Source organism: Trachemys scripta, chromosome 17 (genome assembly GCF_013100865.1).
Source record: "Trachemys scripta elegans isolate TJP31775 chromosome 17, CAS_Tse_1.0, whole genome shotgun sequence".
Taxonomy (NCBI): Eukaryota; Metazoa; Chordata; order Testudines; family Emydidae; genus Trachemys; species Trachemys scripta.
In genome coordinates this window covers 20,869,493-20,890,178 of record NC_048314.1, presented here as the reverse complement: position 1 = coordinate 20,890,178, position 20,686 = coordinate 20,869,493, and the positions used below count along the sequence as shown (strand labels likewise).

Below are 20,686 nucleotides of genomic sequence, written 5' to 3'. Positions count from 1 at the left end.
ACTGCAAATATGGACTCAATTTGTAGATCAACATTGAAAGGGAAATTTGAATAGCCAAAAATTTGTACAGCGCATATGTACTTCCTATTAAAAAGCGCTTTTGACTCCAAGTGTGAAAAATATGTATGAAAAAATTGTCACATCTATATTTCCCAGAAGGGAATTCACACTCCTCCAGGTCAGCAAGTGCATGCATTTTTATTAGCAATTACATATTGCAATTCCAGGTTTTTCCACATATGGGACCCTCTTTTGTGAAATGTTTTGAAATACACTGTAGACAGCCAACTGGAGATTTGTTTTTGTACAAATATATGTGAAGATGCTTCACACTGGTATGTAAAAAATAAAGTTAAAATAAAACTGCTGCATGCAGCAATAGCATACACTTTTGTAAAGGTTTTTGACGGGGCTAGAAAGGGGAAGCGAGCTGATGTTTTTGAAGGGGTTAGAAAGGGGAAGCGAGCTGTAATTTTGAAGTCAATTGAAAATCTCCTTCCAAAATCCCAAAGCTCAGATAAGCGACCAAGCCCATTTTGCAGCACTCTAAAATTGTGAGATATGTGTTGTGATTTTTTTTTAAAAATTCAAATGTTTTCAAAACTCCCTCCCTTAACTTAACGATGTTTTGTATGAATGTTGTGTTCCAGCCCAAATCAATCTAATACCAACAATATTAAAATCCTTAAAGTAAGGCTATAAAGGGCAATATCTTATCCTTACTTGCAGAAAAAAGATTTCACCCCCGTCATTTGATAAGGAGATGCTTCATTGCACCGTCAATGTTAGAGGGTCCAACCCAATTTGCCCTATATTTTCCCCTACATACAGTATGTAAAGTCTCGGTCACCCAAAGAAACCACTCATTGTTTGTTCAAAAACCAAGAGAAAAGTCCATCTCCCAGAACATTCAAAGCATTGTCTACCCACAATGGAAGAGGGAAAAAACTAGGTGGAAACATTTACAATCACAGGCTTCCAAAAATGTTTAAAAATTAAGAAAAACAAACCATCATCTTTAAGCATTACCCATAGGGAACGATAGCTCAGTGGTTTGAACATTGGCCTGCTAAACCCAGGGTTGTGAGTTCAATCCTTGAGGGGGCCATATAAGGATCTGGGGCAAAAATTTGTCTGGGGATTGGTCCTGCTTTGAGCAGTGGGCTGGACTAGATGACCTCCTGAGGTCCTTTCCAACCCTGATATTCTATGAGTCTTTCCTTCTTTAAAGCAGGTAAGCTTTAATTCCAAAACATCTATGAACAGATTACACTGAGTACATCAAATGTAAGGCCTAAACTTGCATGCCACTGAATGTTTTTCATGGGATGTTTAACACTTCTGATTAGTTCAAGATCAAAAATTATATACACGGGTATCTTGAAATTACATTTCTGAATGAAAGAGACTGAAAACACAGGGCCAGAGTGATGTACAAGATCACTGTGTAATAGAAAAGTATCACGTGTATCTCTACAGCACAATACAGTAGTGGTATTTTTGACAGTCCTCATTTACACAACAAACCCATTCATTTTACAAGTTGATTGCATTTTAGCTGTGCAAAGCTCTACCGAAGTCTAGTGCCTCAAATCAGGTAGTATACTTACATCAGTCGCTATCTGCGGGGACTACTTTTTTAGCTGAAGGTTTATACTGATGGTCACTCGTTAATTGGTCTGGGTCATTTTCTTTTTTTTGTGACAATGACCTCCCTTCCTCCTCCTCCGCACCAAAGGATACTTTTGCTGAAATTTTACAATAGCGGAGGTTAGAAAGTACACTTCGTTCATTTGCTTGTTTCCTCGGTGCCTTTGGATTATAAAGGCAACTTAAATATGTGGCTTTATCCATCAGCTGAGGGTTGAATGCCCAAGACTCTCCATTTGCATGTATTTCCGTTTCTTGTCCCAATAAACACGGATTTGGTGTCAGTGAGGTAGTGGAGGATGTTCCCTTGCTCAGATCAGGAGGCTCAATGGTGCAGTCTACATTCTGGCAAAGCTTCCCAAAAGATGAGCCTTCAGTCGATAGTCTGAAAACAGAACAATATGTTTTCTTGAGTTGTTTTGCTGATAGACTTTCACTCCAGTTTTGCTCCAATTCCTTCTTCCATGGGTCGGAAAGCGCAGAACCTTGTGGCAGAAGAGACCTGTGAGATTGCTCTGGCAGACAAATGGTCTTAGAACGTAGTCCAATCTCCAGGGGCTGTCTGCTTTCTAAATATGGACCGGCAGAGGGGTCGTCTCCTGCCACACAAAGTTTGGCATCTGTGTTGCCAGCCACTAACATGTGGTATTTAGAGTTAGAATATTTCATATCTGGTTCGTTCTCCATTTTTGGATTTACCTGTATATTTTGGAGCTGACACTTGTCCTTTTTATTACAAGCGAATTGCTGAATTCCTGTATTCCTGGAGGCCTGGCCTGAGTGAGAAACAGTAGCATCATAGCCTGCAACACTGATTTCTTCTGCTTGACTTTCATAAACAGTAAGAGAAGGATTTGTAGAGGATCTGCACCCTTTTGATGCCGCAGGTTGGTAGAGATATTCATGGCCAGTTTCCTTTTTGCATCCAACATCGTCACATTCATTACGATCGGCTGCTATAGAACTGCAGGCATTTTCCAAGCAGCTTCTAGAAGGATTGTTGTCTGTATTATGCCAGGTATTATTTTCAATCCTCAAAATGTCACTAGGGGCTAACAGCTCCCTAATATTCTTTTGGTCGTCTGTGTCATTTGAGCTAACAACGGTCACTAACTCATACAAATTGTGCTCAGTACAGTCAGATTGAAATGCCTTTGTTTTCTCCTCATCAATATTAAACTGAGCTCCCTCATTCTCATTAAGCATGAATTCAGCATCAGCACTTTCATCTCTCAATCTGCCTACACTTTTCTCTTCACTTGGAGAAATTTGCGTTTTCTGCACCAAAATAACCGCATTTGACAAATAACGGTTGGACTTCCTGTCTGCTACACTTTTATGTTCAACTTCATGAATGTCCAATAAAGAAACTTTACTAATATTCGGACTGGAAGTTATAGAGTCAGGATCCGGAGTGCTTTCATCTGCACTGAGTGGGAGGCAAGTATAGACAGATGCCATAGCACTGAGTTGTAGAGATTTAACATTGCAGAGTTCTCTGTCCAAAATACTTGGAGATGCAGGAACACAACCTTCTTCACCTCCTGCTAAATGCTCATTGATGGTATTATATGTTTGTGTCAGTGCATCCGAATCGGTTTCTGCATCCAAAGACTTCCAGTCCTGGGCAACATGTTCATTATGTGTATTCTCGCATCTTCTGGACGGGAGATGATTGGCACCAACAGAGGCATTTCTTAACAGCAGTTGCTCCAAACTATCCACCATCCTGCTCTGAACTTTTACAATGCATTTCTCAGTGCTCCCTTGAAATTCACTGATGGGTTCAACAATTGCCTTACATAGAGACTGGCATTCAGCACCAGCTTCTTGGTGAGATATACTGGTTTGTTGGCCCAGCTGCAGAGTTATTGTCTGAGGAAGCCCACAAGAAATTTTACTGTCATCTCCAGGTAACTCTTGATGGCAAATTCCATCAGGAGCAAAGGAGGCGTGTACGTCTGGCAAAGTGCTATAGTGTCCCTTTTCCCATTTGTTTGTTAGTGGCATCTCACTGTTTATACACTGGACAAGGCAAGTTGTGGTCACTTCTTGTTCTGTAAGATTTAGGTTAAATACAAAACACCATGACACATCATAAATTCTGCTAAAAATTCCTTATCGCAGTTTCTACAGGTTGGTACCAAGTGTATGAATACACGTCCCCAATTTATAGCAACAAACCAGTGGTCTCCACACAAATATTCTGGCAGTAGATAGAGTGATATGCGTCAGAAGGAGACGTAAAACCCTTTCAAATTGTGTGTTAAAATACTCTTTCTGCCTGAGTTTAGCTGATGATTATTGTAGCTGAAATTTAATGATGATTAGTCCCTGTTGTCTTACAATAGATCACAACTGAAACGATCCTTACCTGTATACTTCATAGTTGAGTTTCACAAAGTTGTTTGCTGGCCATTACCATTTGGCAGTTATTTCCAAAAATTAATTATATACTGAATAATTGAAAATATATTGCCTTTTATTAAAAACACTTACAAGTGAAATACTTCTAAATTCCCTGCATGGTGGTGCTTTACATTTTCAAGGTGCTAAAACAAAGGTTAACTCATTTTTATAGCTGATGGACAGATCTAAGGAGAATGGAAAGGGGAAAACCTCTATTGAATGGCATGAAAATTTTAAAATCTTGTATTTTAAAATTGATTTCTGCTGCTCTGGACATTGTACATGGTAGCATCCAAGCACTTGCTGGACTGCAGTGCACACTGCTGCCAGTGGTGAGTTTAGGCATAATGCTAAGCAGAGAAAGCCTGCATGGTCTTGTTTTCACTGCTGCCCAAGACTTATCATGCAATATGCTTCATTTGTCAGCAGCCACAAGCATCAGCACAGGGCATAAACTTTTTCTTAGCATTAGCTCACACATATCCCCCTTGCCACAAGAGCAGTCCCACAGACTGGTGTTCATTAGCTGAGGAAGGCAAAACCTCATCATAAAGTTAGGTGTAAAATTAATCCAAATCAACACTGCATAGAATAAACGGCATTGCAGCATTGCTACACTTTATGGTAGTGACTAATCTCCAGTCATTTCCAGGGCTGCTTCATTGCCCTCTGCTTTCCCCTTCTCTGGGAAAGTTTAACTAAAAGGTTAATGGTGAGTCTATCATTACCTTTCAGTAGATCCATGTCAGAGGGGGGAGCCTGCGTGGACAGATCTAATTGCTCTCTCGAAGTCAGAAGCGTAGTCTTCAGCTCCTTTAATACTTTCTGAGCAATTGGGCAGGGCTGGAATTCATTGCAGCAATTCGTATGGTATTTCCAAAATCTCTCTTTTGTTAATGTATTATTCTTTAAGGAAGATTCTTTGTCAGGTTTCTCACTCCTGGGTGTTCTACAGCTGGACACCTCTTCTCCCAATCCATCATTATTACAGAAAGATGGGGGATGGATACCTTCTTTCCCAAGAAAGGGGCTAACTAATTTTCCCTCTGCTGCAGGCTTGATGCCTTTATTATCTGGGTTGCTGGCACCAGCATATTCTCTAGGGCTGGCTAAATCTGAAAGTGGGGAGTTGGCTGGTGCTTCAGGTTCTGGAGTGAGGTTGACATCCCCTGTGTTCGTAGTCTCTCTCTGATAGTTGCTTTCACTTTGTGCAATGCAACAGTTCTTAAGATAGATGTCTTTCTGCAAGTCTGGTTCTTTTATTCCTTTATCTTTGGATCTGTCCTCAGTAGTATCTGTGGACTCACTCTTTATAAAATGTTCTTGACATAAAGTCTCGCAGTCTTTGTCTCTTCTTGAATGCACCAAGTTGGCCTCAAATCCATTCTCAGCATTTCTTCTAGATGCACCATCTCCATGAGCCTCTGTTAAATGACTGGAGATGTTGAAGTGAAAGGGGCTCCAGGATTTACTTCTCTTGTTAGAGGTGGTGTGAATTCTGTCTCTGCCTGTTTGTATATGTGTAGCACTTCCTGCTGGAGAAACTACATTTACCAAAGTCCGGGAACATTGAGAACCAGAAAGCCAGGTAATGGGACTCAAAACCCGCTCTTCCCACTGTGTTTCAAAATATTTCACCAAGGCTGTAAAACAGAGGGAACAAAGTTGACATACTGCAGTTATCTACATTGTAAATACATATTTTAATCATATGCACAAATCTCACTTCTCTCCACTGAGCGATAACACAAATACAAAAACACCCCAACATACTGATGAAAAGGCTTTTCTTCACAAGTGTGTAGACTGAGCACATGCACGCACACACCCTCCCCCGCGGGCCCCCCCCCCCACACACACTTGAACTGGAAATGGAGCCCAGGAACTAAATGCAGAAAGCACATTAGATTCGTTATAGAGATTTAAGTATGTGTCTGCCATGCAATATTTTAATTATTTATTTATAAAAGGTCATGTTCTTTTAAATAAAGGACATAATTCTAAAAGGGAAAAATTTTCTTCCAGGAATGCCTCACCAGTGGAGCTATAATACTGTCTAGGGAAATATACAAATCCTGAGGGAGGACAATGCTTAGCGAATCAATATTCCCATTCTACAGTAGCCATCACTGAGGATTCTTGCTGGTTCTGCTGTTGTAGCAGATTTCCTGCAGCAGTTTCCATTACAATGGGCCACCTCGTTCAGCAGCAGGCCCCTGGAGACCCTGCAGAGCACTGGGCCTCTCAGCAATGGCTACTATTGCAAAATACACACATGAAAGCTATTGCTACCTATCCTCTTCCCGTTCCAAAGTGACCAACACCCAACCTCCCCACCCTACAAACCCCACCACCATTTCTGAGTAATCATCGTTGCTCTTTATTTGAACTTACCAGGTTCCCCATTCTCCATCCACTCCCTCATCGGGATTGTTTTTTCATGGCTCGACGATGAGAAATGCAAACCAGGGTCCCTTTCTGGAGAAGGTTGTTTCTCCACATTAGGAATTAAGCCTGGTGCACTGACACATCTGGGAATTTCAGCGGCTCTCTCCACATTTTTGTTGCCCACTTGCGGGAGTGCTGGGCTTGTGGCTTTGTCTGGATGTTCAGTTAATCTTCCAATTTCCGTTCCATCTTTACAGATCGTCATGATCTGTTTACTTGTGGGACTGAGAGTCGGCAGCAGGGCCACTCCAGGCATCTTCACTGGGGAGCTTGTTTCTGAATGTTCTCTGCTGGATTGGAACATGTTCTTCAAATGGTCACACAGTGCTTTTTCTATTGTGTCTGCTTCACTTTCCTTCTGAAAGCCCCTTGTCCTATTTGCTTTTATCACACAGTTATGGGGAAGTGGGGATACTGAAGGGGTATCAGTCACGCTTCTTGGGAACTCTTCCACAGAGTCCTTCTGTAAGACGGGTCCATCCTCTGCCTGATTAGTAACTCTGCTATATTTCCAGTGTTTTGTGATGAAATAGACTATCAGGCACATGATGAAACTAAAGAAAAGTCCTCCTGCAGGAGACAGGATGAGAGTCAGACCACGCTCATGGCTTTATTTTTTAAGTTATATGTAAACTTATGGATACTATTATTACGATTAAGCACCAAGTACCAAGCATGGTACAGGCAGATCCCGTGCAAGTTTTCCACCACACAGCTCTGTCAAAGCATCTGCTCTGCAGCACCACTTGATAATCCATCCACACCCCCTGAACTTTCACTAAGGATCTGCATCATCCCCTTCCAAGCCATTAGTTCCCCTTCCCTGCTGTTCTACAATGCATCCCATTCCTGGCTTGGGGCTCTCCTGCCCAAGGCCTGCCAAGTGGGTGCTTATGAGAAAGCAGGCTAAGCAAATAAAAACGGAAGATTTTTAATAATATTTTACACCTTTGGAGTAATGTGAACTATGAATAATGCAGACAAACAGCTTCCAGCCTATGTTGCATTGCTAGAGTTTACCTGTGAAGCCATACAGCGAGTTCAATTTTGAAGTGCTTTCCTGTGGTAGATTTCCTGCGTGAGTTGGATAAGCACAGACTTCAGGCCCGACACTCAACATACGGCGTCCCCTCAGGCTCGGCGGACTATTGCAAACCAGGCCACTGGGTATCTGAACTTTGTCTTTCAGTAACTGCATGAAGCTCACCAGATGACAGTCACAGATCCAAGGATTTTCATTAAGAGACAAGGAGGTAAGAGAGTCTGGAATGCTGGCCAGCGCAGTCAGCTTATTCTTAAACAACCACAGATGCGTCAGGGCCTGCAAAGGCTGGAAAACATCATTATTAATAAACAGGATTTCATTGCTTGATAAGTCCAGTTTGGTCAATGATGCTAGCCCATAAAATGTGTCCATGGAAAGATACTGAATGAAATTGGAAGACACAATGAGTTCGTTCAGCTTAGTCAAATTCTCAAAAGTCTTTGGAGGAAGATATGTAATTTTGTTGTCAGAAAGGAGGAGTTTGGTGAGCAGAGTCATCTCTAAGAACCAAGAACTTTTCAGCGTATCCAAGGCATTGTTTGTAAGAATCAACTCCTCGAGGATTCCCAAGCCAGAGAAAGCCAAAGGCTCAATCCCACAGCTCAGCAGGCAGTTACTGCTGAGATCCAAACTCCTCAGGCTGCTGACATCCTTTGCGCCAAAGGTCAGGTTTGGAAGTGAAGAGAACAGAAATCCAGTTATGGAGAGCAAATGAAGCCTGGGGAAGTTCTGAAAAGACAGTGGCAGTATCTTGCTGAGGTTTCCGTGCCGTAAGAGTATTTTCTCTGTGGAGTTTGGCAAACCTGGTAAGACTGAGGTACAAAAAAGGTGTTGGGAATTAAAGTGCGGGAAGACAAGAGGCGGCTGTAATTTAAGTTGGGTACCAGCCCTGGGATGAGACTGCATTGGGCAAGTACAAAGGGCTACAGCTGAGGATCAGACCATAATGACTGAAACTGATCTACTCAGAGACCGACCTTGCTGTGCTGCTCTCCTAAATATCCATCCTTTTGTACTTGGCATATGGCCTACTACTGTATTCATAGGTCCCATCGCAACCTGGACTGGATAATGTCTCTTTCATATGGCAATTGCTTTTTCCTTTTTATAGTTTTTCAAGTGAATATATTTTTACTTTTAGACTTATTTCTTATAAATATAGGTTTCAGAGTAGCAGCCGTGTTAGTCTGTATCCGCAAAAAGAAGAACAGGAGTACTTGTGGCACCTTAGAGACTAACAAATTTAGTTAGTCTCTAAGGTGCCACAAGTACTCCTGTTCTTCTTCTTATAAATATAAAACACCACTGTTCAATAGCAACATGTAATTTTAAAATTCCACTAACTACTATTCTTGTCCATGAATTGGCAGCAACGGGAGCCCAGGAGAGGGATAAAGGCTTACCTTCCTGAAGCGACGAGACATGCTCACATTCTGCTAGCCCTGTGGAGCAGTATTTACAGATTGGAGGACAAGACTGGGCTACTTCCAGGAAAATCAGCAGAAGAAAACTAACAAGAGCCAAAATACCTATTTACACACACAAAATCCAGTTACAAACACAAACACACATTCTAGAAAAAGTTCTTTTTGAAGATCTTCTTAAACCTGCAGTATTCTGACTTACTTCCTATAGTTGCTCTGTATCTATTGGGATACTATAGATAAATAGGCTATGTACCAAGAGTAGTACATGTCATCTTTTCATTTCACTGTAACAATGTTTTAGTCTCCCTTAATACCAATTACTGCTTAAAAAAGTAATTTAATTAAAAAGGGCCCTTGGCTATTGAAAATTTAAAAACAAAGGTTCTTTTTAACATTGCTCTGAAATTAGCACAACTTACTGCAACATTAAGTGTAATACACACTACTGACTGACACACTGTGATAATACGAGTTAGATGGTGATTGTTTCTAGGAAACTTTCTGCATTCATATTGTAGAATACCATATGGTATTTATTAATTCAACCACTCTTCATAGGCAGGTTATTAACTGATGCGCCCACAGAGCAGCGGTTTTATTATTTTATAGTGTGCACCATATCTTAATAGAGCAGTTGCCTTGCAGACCACCACCTCACCCCATTCGTCATTCCATTCACCATCTCATAACTTCCCCATGGCAACTACAATAATTGCTTATGTGGAAAAATCAATAGTAAGGAAATATTTCAGGTATTTCTAGCTCTCTTGAGGCAATGTAACAGCTAGTAAACTGGAAAAGAGCACTATATAACTGGCCAATCTCTGTGTGGACCGCAGCTGCCATGTATCATAAATGGGGATTGTACATATTGTAATATTACATCATTTTTCTTGAAAAATCTGTTATTTTCTCATTTGATGTAGAAAACATTCAGATACCATATCACTAAACATGAAAATATTTAAATGCTGTATCTAAATATGTTATTTTGTTAACTTATTTCCTGAATTGTTTTCTATATCACCAACCATTCCCTGTTCCAGCAGATATCTTGGCCTATATAAATTCTGCCAATTAATGTTTTTCCCAAAGCATACTGCTGGCATTTTCTGAGCGTCTGAGAACAAACAATTGCATTTGTGTTGTATAACCTGACTACATATTAGATTAAGTCCAGGCATGGGATTTATTTGCACTGGTTATAAACTCATCTTTTAATATTACTCAAAAATATTACAAGTAAAAATATGACCCTATTATTAGCAAATACAAAAAAAATGCTAGGGTCAGGTTTAATACTTGCACTCCCCCCCCCCCCGCCACCAAACAACTAGTTAGATGCACACACCTTTGAAAATATTTCTAATCTTCAGTGGATTTTTTTGAGGAAGGTTGATTCTGATATTTACTTTACTGTAGTAATTTTGGGTGACTATAAAGGAAGAGGCAAAAGTGTCTTGTGGAAAGTAGATTTCAGTTTCAGGCAGCAGCAAACGTATATATTCTTTCATTAAAAAAACTGATTACACCCTCAACCTAACTTTTAAAAAGTTGGGCTGGCAATTGAATGCCAAATTTGAATAGACAGTTACTACAACTCCACAAATAAAAGGATACATTATGTTTTATGTGCACAATTATCCAGATTACAAGCATTAGCACAGTAATTGTGCATTGAATTGTACATCCTACTTTAAAAAAAAAAAATATACCCCTTCTATGACTAATAGGAATGCCTTTCCCGAATGGGTGAAGAGATTTTTCCTACCTAAAATACTTGGGAAACTCAAGAATGAATTCACTGCAATTACAATATTTCCATAAATAGGACATGCAACCTTTTGGATTACTTCTGAGTTCACATTTTACAGTAATATTTCAATGTTTTTTCTTCCTGATCATTTCAGTTCATATGACACACCATTTATACACAAGAGCATTACTTTCTCATTTAATATTTTATTACTTTACAAAAATTGTGCCTGAATACATTTTGACCACTGCCTGAAAATATTTATGCCATATTTGATTTCTGACAAGTCTAGTTTCCCACTGAATACCTAGTACAATTTAAATCCAAATGTTTGTTGCTAGAATTAATAAAAGTTGGAACTTACAATTCATCCTCAGAAACGCATTGGACTTTTCTGTTAAAAATGTCAGCTTGGAGTACAATAAGCTGTCACTTGTCAGAGTATTTATGCTTCATGAAAACATGGTTCACTAATTGGGCCAGTCATGCATGTTAAGATTCATTACAGATTAACAAAACATGAGGCAGGTTCAAACAGGTCATCTCCTGAATTAATAAGACTGTTACAAAACTAACATTAAAAAAGCTTAGTGGTAACATTTTAAAAGAATTAGAAAAAACACAATACAAAAACGCAGAGCTGATACTCCACACTTCATCCATAACCAACAGCACAGGAAAACTCCTGCCCTGAGAAAGAGATGTTTACAACTAGAATTTACCCATATTTAATAAGTGCTGGTGGAAGTTAATGCTTTTACATTATGAATAAACTGTTTGTACAAGGATGCATTTTACATTTGGGATCATGTAAGCAGCATGCAAAAGGTGGTTCCCATGTTTTTTGTATTAAATTCACATTCTAGAAGATTACAAAAAACTGAATTTACATTAAAATTTAAAGTATGACAGAAATAATGTTTATTAAATAAATCCATCAGTCTCTTTTCATTAAGTGAGTGAATGGTATTTGTGAGCCTAACAGCAGAACATCTTTACTTTAAATCAGTGGTTCTCAAACTTCTGTCCTGGTAACCCCTTTCACATAGCAAGCCTCCGAGTGCGATCCCCCCACCCCCAAAAATTAAAAACACTTTTTATATATTTAAACATCATTATAAATGCTGGAGGCAAAGAGGGGTTTGGGGTGGAGGCTGACTGCTTGTAACCTTGTGACCCCCTGAGGGGTCCCGACTCCCAGTTTGAGAACCCCTGCTTTAAATCTACCCTCAGCAAAATCCTTACTCCAAAAAAAGGGGGGGGGGGGAGAAGAGAAGACACAGGTGCCAGTTGTATAACAAGAAGGAATTACAATATTTCTAAACAAATCCAAACAAGCAGAATAAATTCTTTGTGATTTGCCATCAGCCCTAAATCAGAGCAAATATAGGCATAAAAATGGAGCAGGTGTCTGTTGGATGTAATTGCAAACAGACTAACAACAAGCAGTTCTCACTTACATGAAAATCCATGAGAGATTGTGGAACAAGATCTAATGTTACAGAAGATCAGCCATAGATAATGGCTCACTGTAGACAAACATTTCTAGTTACATGGTTTATTAGCCATAATATAAATTAATTGAAAATACAGTGTGTAAAACCTACCAAAAAGACTTATTACTAATAAGAAAAAAAATTTAATATATATTAGAGAGAGAGCGCACGCACGCACAATTAGCAATCCATTTAAGGGGGTATAACCCATTATGACATGATACACGTTAACATTTCATATTTTGTGCAAATAAATTGAAAATTTTACATTAATTTTAGATGCTCATGAATATGCCAGATTGATAACCCTGGATACTAATGGTCTCTGCCAATGAGTAGAGCAAATCAATAACCAGAGCTGAAAGGCTCCGTACTCCATGAACTATCCGTTTCTAGGCAGCTGGAAAATTCTAGGGATAATTAATAAATTTGCCTACTTAGTGGACTGCTTGAATCAAAACCAGTAATGATATGGGTTATTTCAGGGGGGTGAGTAATGGGATTTGGAGTCTTCTACATACCCGGTGTAAAACCAGCCTAGAGATAAAATTTTCAAAAGTGCTAAGTGACTTAGGTACCCAAGTCATATCTACTTTCAATGGGACTTCAGTATGCAAATCTCTTGGGTATTTTTGGAAAATTTACCCTAGATGATTACTGATCAAAACTCATGACTCATCTGAAAGCTGTTTGGTTGCCTAGATGAAATGAGTTTGGTGGGTCTGAGTCAAGCTCCCTGTAAATAAATGATCACATCACAAAAAACCTTCATGACATGTGTCACCCTTTTTGGCACCACGAATTGACTGGGCCATGGAGAAAAGTCCCCTCTCATCCTTAGAAGTTGCTTTTTCAAAACATGGTTAAGGCATTCTGGAAGGGCAATATGGAGCAGTTTGCATTGCTCCTGAAGTATCTATAATAGAGGATTTTAGCTTCCAGTACTGTCAAGTCTGGCATGTGTCACCACTAATGAAATGTTATAACAATAATTTTGGTTAAAACAGGCAGCCTATAGCACATGGAACATTTTTTGACAGAGTGCAATTAATTTACTTTGATTTCATTGGCGGGTGGCTAGCAATTCGCACTTGATGGGTCTGCTTCCACCTCTGCCTGGTCCACCTCCCACGATTTTCCACAACTTCATGCAAAAGATCAATGAAGGTGTATTCATTATTTTCGAGTAATGTATTATCACATGGGGAGGAGGTGTGACCAGATTTGTCTGAGGATGCTGGCGAGTGAAGACTGTCATTGCAGAATCCAGACTGCGAAGGTATATCTTTGTTATTCTTATTCTTTTTTACAGTCTCAGAGCCTCTGAATCCTTTCCCAGGCACTGACATGCATGCATTTTCCATTGTGGCTATTTGGTTAGGTCCTTTCTTAAGTGGAGATACTAATTTGTTTGCTGGTTTTGCTTCTCTCTTTAAGTTAGGTTTACTGCTGCTGTAATCATGAATTGCCTTTTGTTCCTTTACAGTATGTAGATGAAGATTATACTGATTTTGTTCATCTTTGAATTCTGTTTTTCTGACTGCTGCTGAGACACCAGGATCACTGGTGAGCATACAGAAACGTGCCTTGAAAAAATCCTCTGAATTTAAAGTGTTTTGGCTTTCGTCCCTTTTGCATTTTTCATATGGCCAAGTAAGAACTCTTCTCAAAGAACACAGCCTCAGATTTACATTTCTACTCACAGCATCTTTTTGTTCAGTGCCAGGTACACTAGGTGTCTCTTCAGTTGTACTAGCAACACTTAAATACAACAGAGGTTCAGCGTTCTCCGTATTACCCCTTCCTTTAATTTCATCATTCCAACACACTTCTGAAATTCCATGGTCCTGCAATGACTGCTTTAATAGTTCTGAACTATCCGTTTTCGGGATTTCCATGCATAGTTCAGTTGGCGAAGTGTTTGCATTGTGACTATGCATAGCCTTTTTATTGCAATCTTTCAAGCTATTAAAATACCACAGTTCCATAACATTGTTGCAGTCTTCATTTTTCATGCAGGCTTGTTCACTTATTACTGTACAAGAGGTTCTGGGTTGTTCCTGGTTCCCATCAGTTGGTCTATGGTGTTGAGAACTACTGTGTTGAAACTCAGTTCTCAACAGAATTGGCGAGGCAGATTTTGCACGAGTTTTCTGCATTCTATTTTGTAGGGTTTTGTCAATTTTCACTGTTGTCTGTACCTTTTCATCTGACAGTCCTCTGCTCCTCAGTCTCTCTGTCATCTTGTTAAGGTGGCCTGTTAGTTTGTCATGGCTATTTTCAACAGTAGCTTCTTTACCTGGCTGCACTTGCTTTTTATCTTGTTTCACCTTCCAGAGCAGGAGAAGCAGCAAAAGAAATGAAAACAACACTGCAAAAATAGTTCAAACAAATAATTTTAAAATTCACCAAAACTGAGCGGCAGTTACAATTTTCAAAGAAAATCAAATAAAAATTAGTGGAGAATTTGTGGAAAGGACAAAAAATTCCTAAAGACAGAGCTGAATTGTATAATCAATTCATTCCAGATTGAGAAAGGATGGTATTGATGTGGCTTATAAATGCACACACTGATTTAGTGGCAAAACTGAAAGAAAACTTACTGAGAATGTTTTTGTGTTTTATTGTACATCCATTTGTATTAATACAAATGGAACGGTTTCTCCAAAGCTAATAATCTAAAGCAAAGAAATATTATTTTTGTAAGTTTCCCCCACCAAAATTTGCATTTTTTAAACTTTATTTTAAACATAAAATTCTGCTTTTATGCACATCCTCTATTGAACCAATCTTCTAGGTGGTTATTTGCATGTTCTTTTTAACTTACACAATATATTAAATATTAAGTTGCACCTGCAGCAGGTTTCATTATAAAAACTTTCTCCAGCCTCTTTTTATTTGGAATAATAAATATGCTTTATTCATTATCTCTCTGGGTAATATGGCAAATGGCTTAGTATTACCCAAACTATCTGTTTCTGGAATAATACAGTTCTTACTTGATGAGTATCCTTATACTACATTAAGTATACTAGTAATGTATATATTACAGCATTAAGTACTGAAATACATTCAAAGTACATTTGAAAGTAATTATTTTTTATGAACAGACAAGGAAATTAAAAACAAACCTGTCATTATTTCTGCAATGGAATTGTGACTGTTTTCAGGGTTTGTCTTGCATATTAACATTCCATTGAACAAGGCAACCTCTTTCTGGAAAAGAGGTGCACAGAATGTGGGCGTAACCCCTTGCTGTAATTGGGGGGCAAGGATGCTTTCAAGAGCCTGTATTTGAAATTCATTTCACAGTATGAAATAAGATGCTGAAAATTCTATTGTAACACACCTAAACATAGAAGCATCGCTGGCAATCCAACTTTATAGAAGTAATTCTCAAGTGATGGTGATATGAGAATAGGCGGGCAGTTAAAGTCAGAGATGTTCCAAACTGGAATACCCTTCAGGGCTTGTGGGCTCTGACACACCACAGATGAAGCATCTTCCAACACAGAAGCATTCATCAGCTCTGTAAAAACAAATAGCGCATGACTAACCTGTGACTACTTGAGATCCCGGGCTCTCACCATTGCTTGCTAAAGTTCCCACAGGGCTGCAGGTGCTTAGCACCTTTGAAAACCAGGCCACTTATTTAAGGGGCTAAATATGATTCAGGTACCTAACTTTATGCACTCAAGTTTTAACATTTTGGCCTCTGATTTTGATCTCAAGTGTATCATAAGGAAATAATCCTTCACTGACAGAGGGGGATGGTATAGGCCACAAGTACTCCTAGTCTCTAAGGTGCCACAGGTACTCCTGTTCTTTTTGCTAGATCACCTAGTAAGTCTTTCCCATCTCGAATTTCTATGATACAACGCATTGTTTCTGTTGTTGTCCACTACACTATTTCCACCTGCATTAGACATGATTCAGCTGAACTATTAGAAGACTAGAGTGTTTGCTGATGAGGTCCATCCAAACATTTAAGAATTTTGTGCCTCAGCTGATGGCCAAGAAGAGCCAGTAATCAGAAGGTCTGGAATAGTGTATGAAATAACTGAAAGAAGGTAATATTTTAAACTATGTACAGTATTTTCGCAACTGATTCAACTTTCATTGAAAATGCCATCTTCTGTTCCACACGCTGACCCAATATTATACTACCAGTTTCTCACAATCCCCCTTTTACATACTTCTGACACTATGCAAGAAATTACCATCACTATGCAATTCAGATCTTTCTCTCTCTCTCTCAATTTTGTTATGTTTTCATGGCATGATCTTGGATCATGGGACTATTCCTCCTACCCTTTAAAAATAAATCATTACTGTAGGGGACATGCTTAGAAATAGTACAATGCCCAACAGAATGTAGCCCCAACTTTAATACTTAGTACTATAAATAATAATACAGTAAGGAAATAATTTACAGTACAATTTAATGTGTATCAAATTATTATAAATACAGTGAAATCCTGAACACCCAAATCTCTACGAGCCAGACCTTACATTCTAAAGTACTTCTAACAAGTTTCTCACTTGCATGAGCTATCTGGCTACAGACTCCCAGTTATCTGAATGTATTTGGAGTTGCCCAAGTGTTCTGGGCGATTGAAATTATGCTTTACATTACCTTGCAAAAAAAATCCAAAATCTTGAAGTTCACAGGAACAGTTCCATGGATTGTCTCCCAGTTTCATTATTGGAGACATCAGCCCACTGAACACATTTCTTGTTAAGGTAGATAAGTTATTACCAGATAGATCAATAAAAGTTAGCTTAGACAAATTCTTCAAACTTCCACCCGCAATCATATGAATTCTGTTGCTCGCTAAATTAAGGGTTGTCAGGTTAGAGAAACTGGACAACATATGGGGGCCTATTTCCTGAATGACGTTCTGAGACATTGTAAGGTTTTCTAAGTGTCCTGGTTTGGAAAGCCAAGAAGCCATAACTGTAGTCAGATTATTTTGATATAAACTGAGTTTGGTGAGACTATGGAAAGCATAAAAGGCTCCAGTTTCAATTCTTGTGATGCCACTGTTTGCTAGAGCTAGACTGGTGACAGATCTCAAGTTTAGGCTGTTGAAGACACTTGAGTTGATAACCCCAATCTTCGTTACAACAAATAGAACAGATGTCAGGCCTTCTGGAAAATCTAGGGAATAAAACAGAAAAATGTGCTTGAATACCCAAGGACTAATACCAGTTAATATTTTCCCCCCTCTTCAAGATTTTAAATGAGGATGAGTGAAGAAACCCTAATTTGATCTCAACGTGTGATCCTAAAAGTGGTACATATTTGAAAAATTTAAATCCTTTTGATAAGAATAAAATATTTATTTTAGGACTATCGATAAATAAAGGGAAGGCTTTCACAGGACAAAAACTTCAGGAGTTGGAAAACGAAGGCTACATGTTCCTCTTAATCAACAATTATAGTAAAATATCAGCGATATCCATGTGATAAATTGCAAAACCATGTAATAAATTATATTTATCTTTCTCTGACCAACTCATCTGCCCTCTTGGCATTGATATATCCAATAGAAACTTATTCTAACATCCCAAACCTCTTAGCAGCTTCAGTCACTTTTTTATTTCCACTCCCACTAGCTAAACAAACAAAATTACACTGGTTTGAGATTTAGGACTGGCAATGTTCAGTTCTGAACCAACAACCAGTTTAAAATCTGATATTACCACACTGCAGAGATGTTGACAGAGGTTTAGACTGCTGGAAAGGGGAGTTTCCCAGCTTCTTCTAACAGGACACAATACTTGCTTCTAAACCTGGACCCTGAGATTAGTCTTTAAAAGTCAGGTCATTTTTATGTACAGAAAAATCATTCTGGATTATTTTTATTATTGTTTTAAATTTTTTATTTAATTGTTCTCTGAGTATTCTGCAGTTAGATGTTTAGTAACTAAGGCAACTGGCTTTACAAGGTGGAGAGGTAGAAGAGATAGTGCCACTGAAATCATGGAAAGATTCCAATTCATCTTAGTGGTCTTTGCATCAGGTCCTAAAATGTTTGTAAAATATTTTCCATAAAATGTAGCATATAGATAGCACAACAGTATGTATACTACAAAGTTTGTCGGCACTAATTTCAAATGACCTGTGCTATATATACCTAGTTCTCACGCGCAAAAAATTACGTTATGTGCTTACATATTGTACTAACTTTTAATCACTGATTTGTTAACTGTGCACAAGTTATCTTCCCTCAAGTAGCAGTAACAAGTTCGAAAGCAAATTAAATAGAACATAAGGCAATCAGTGGGTTTCTTTTGAAATATTGTAAAGATATAATGGTATGAATTAATTCAGAAGTAAAATAACTCAAATATAGGCTAAGGTGCAATACAGATTATTAACTTAAAAAAAATACTATTATTCACTTTTTTTTCCTATTAAGTTTCTTGAACAAAAAATTCCATCCAGAACTATGCGCAATCATACTGTGACCAGACATTTATATATTAGGACCCAGGAGCATATCCCACCTCATCACTATTAAACTAATCAAATAAACTCAAGCTGATAAATAACATATCAACTTTTGAGTCCAGAACATAAATTAGGAGTGAAACACCTTCCTCTCCAAGAAATTTTAAGTAGTAAACATTGCAGCACAAGTATAAATTTTTGGAGTGACTTTCACCTTCTCAGTAATCAAGATACAAACCTCTAACTTACCGTTTGGAATGGAAGAGCAGAAATACTCCTTTTCTAGCACACACTGGAATCTTGAAGTCTTCATCAGTCCCCAAATCAAAATAAGCTCAAAAATCACTGCAAAGACACATATGCTTAAACAAAATGATGAAGGAAATATTTCAATTTTTTTAAAATTAAGATACACTTCTATAACTGATTACCTACCTACATAATCCCCCAGGAAACTCAAGCTGATACTTTTGCTTTGTTTTAAAGTTTTTGCAGACTTAATGGATTAAGAAATTCAGCAGAACCTAGTTCAAAATTCTTTAAATACTTTTACCATAAAAAGGATGAAGACTTAAAATATCCTGGCTTATATTTAAGGCAAACTCCAAACCCTTTGCTTGTAGAACCAAACGTTTGGTTTCATAGAATAATACCAAGAAAGCTTTACAGTATTGAGTTCACTAGGCACTTCTTGCTGAGTTTGATTCAGAGTCCGCTATTCCAACATTTTACCAGGACGTATATCTAGTATGAAAGTCCCTTATTTGAATGCTGCTTTAAGTTTATAGTGCAAAATTTTAAATGTAGGATGAGGAATTTACTTACATTTCATGATGTACAAATTCTTCCTTTCATTTAAAAAGGTCTGGTCAACTTTTGCTTGTTGGAACGCTAATAACTTTTGCCTGAGAGCTTGCATGTGATAAAAAAGCATAAGAATGCATGTGGTATTTTCCTGTCAAAAGACAAGCCAAGACCTGTTAGATTATCTTCATTTCTTACTTTCCCTCGGGTACCACAGTGGTGGGCTAAAAGTGCAGTCACATGGATGACCAGTAGTGTGTATCTGCATGGTATCTCCATGGTTCTGTCACACTGGCAATAATATTTAACCATTTCATGGTATCATATAGTAACCATGTCTATTCTTCTAATCCACTGAAGTTTTAAACAGCTCATTAGAAAGGTGTAGTATGAAAAGAACCCATTTAGCATCAGTTGGTTTGTTAACCATTATTCATTTTGAAGAAAAAAATCTTTGTATAGTTAACCAAAGTTCACTGTAGCTTGTGAACACAAGCAAACATTCGGAGGTAGATTTGCACCAAAAGCATAACATAAGGAAGAGCTTAACTCCTTTTGGGATTAACATAGAAGAGATGTAATTTTTACACCCCACAGCCGTACTCAACTACACAAATTAAGTCCCTTCAAACAGTTCTCCTGAAAAGTGTATAAAAACGTCCGCTCATCAGAAGCAGAAAAAGCAACTTTAAATGAAAGTCTTTCAAGCTTTCTGTATATTATAAAGCAGCAAAAAAGGGCACAAGTCAATCTTCTAAAAACTCCTTTACAGGTCACCTTCATATTAGTTTTACGCATCTAATGACAAGGTCTTGATGTTAATAGACAAAACATTTTAGCCTTTTTTTTTTTAAATTTGTGTCCCTCCTTTTGTCTTGTAATTTACCTATTCATTGCCTTCTTAACTGTACAATGCAGATACAGTAACTTCACACAGCAATTTCTCCTTCTCATCTTCAACCAGACCATAAACCTATTTATGTTTCACAAGACTGCTGAAGTATGCATTAAAAATTAAGTTATCTTAAATTGTTGAAGGCTGTTGAACTGGATGATTGGCTGGCAGTTCAGCATGCAGCCATGGGGTGATGGTATCGGAAAAATCAGATATGAAACTGAGATGCAGAGAGGCGTGCTTGGTCCTATGGCAAGGAAGTACCATGGATGCTATATTCTCAGGGTAGTAGTTAGGGG

At 38.3% G+C, this 20,686-nt stretch overlaps 2 protein-coding genes across 2 annotated transcripts; both read right to left on the bottom strand.

The window, feature by feature from the left end:
- Positions 1-1,150: 1,150 nt before the first annotated feature.
- LOC117867242 lies at positions 1,151-11,795 on the bottom strand. The gene is made up of 6 exons (XM_034752110.1): positions 11,100-11,795; positions 8,956-9,081; positions 7,528-8,364; positions 6,454-7,077; positions 4,788-5,702; positions 1,151-3,707 (listed from the first exon to the last, which is right to left on the bottom strand). The coding sequence occupies exons 1-6, from the start codon at positions 11,104-11,106 to the stop codon at positions 1,612-1,614; spliced, it is 4,605 nt and encodes a 1,534-aa protein (XP_034608001.1). The 5' UTR covers positions 11,107-11,795; the 3' UTR covers positions 1,151-1,611.
- Positions 11,796-12,392: 597 nt separating this feature from the next.
- On the bottom strand, positions 12,393-19,897 carry LOC117867243. The gene is made up of 4 exons (XM_034752111.1): positions 18,938-19,897; positions 16,868-17,392; positions 15,581-15,760; positions 12,393-14,602 (listed from the first exon to the last, which is right to left on the bottom strand). Exons 1-4 carry the CDS (start codon positions 18,999-19,001, stop codon positions 13,284-13,286), a joined length of 2,088 nt encoding a protein of 695 aa, XP_034608002.1. The 5' UTR covers positions 19,002-19,897; the 3' UTR covers positions 12,393-13,283.
- Positions 19,898-20,686: the final 789 nt, after the last annotated feature.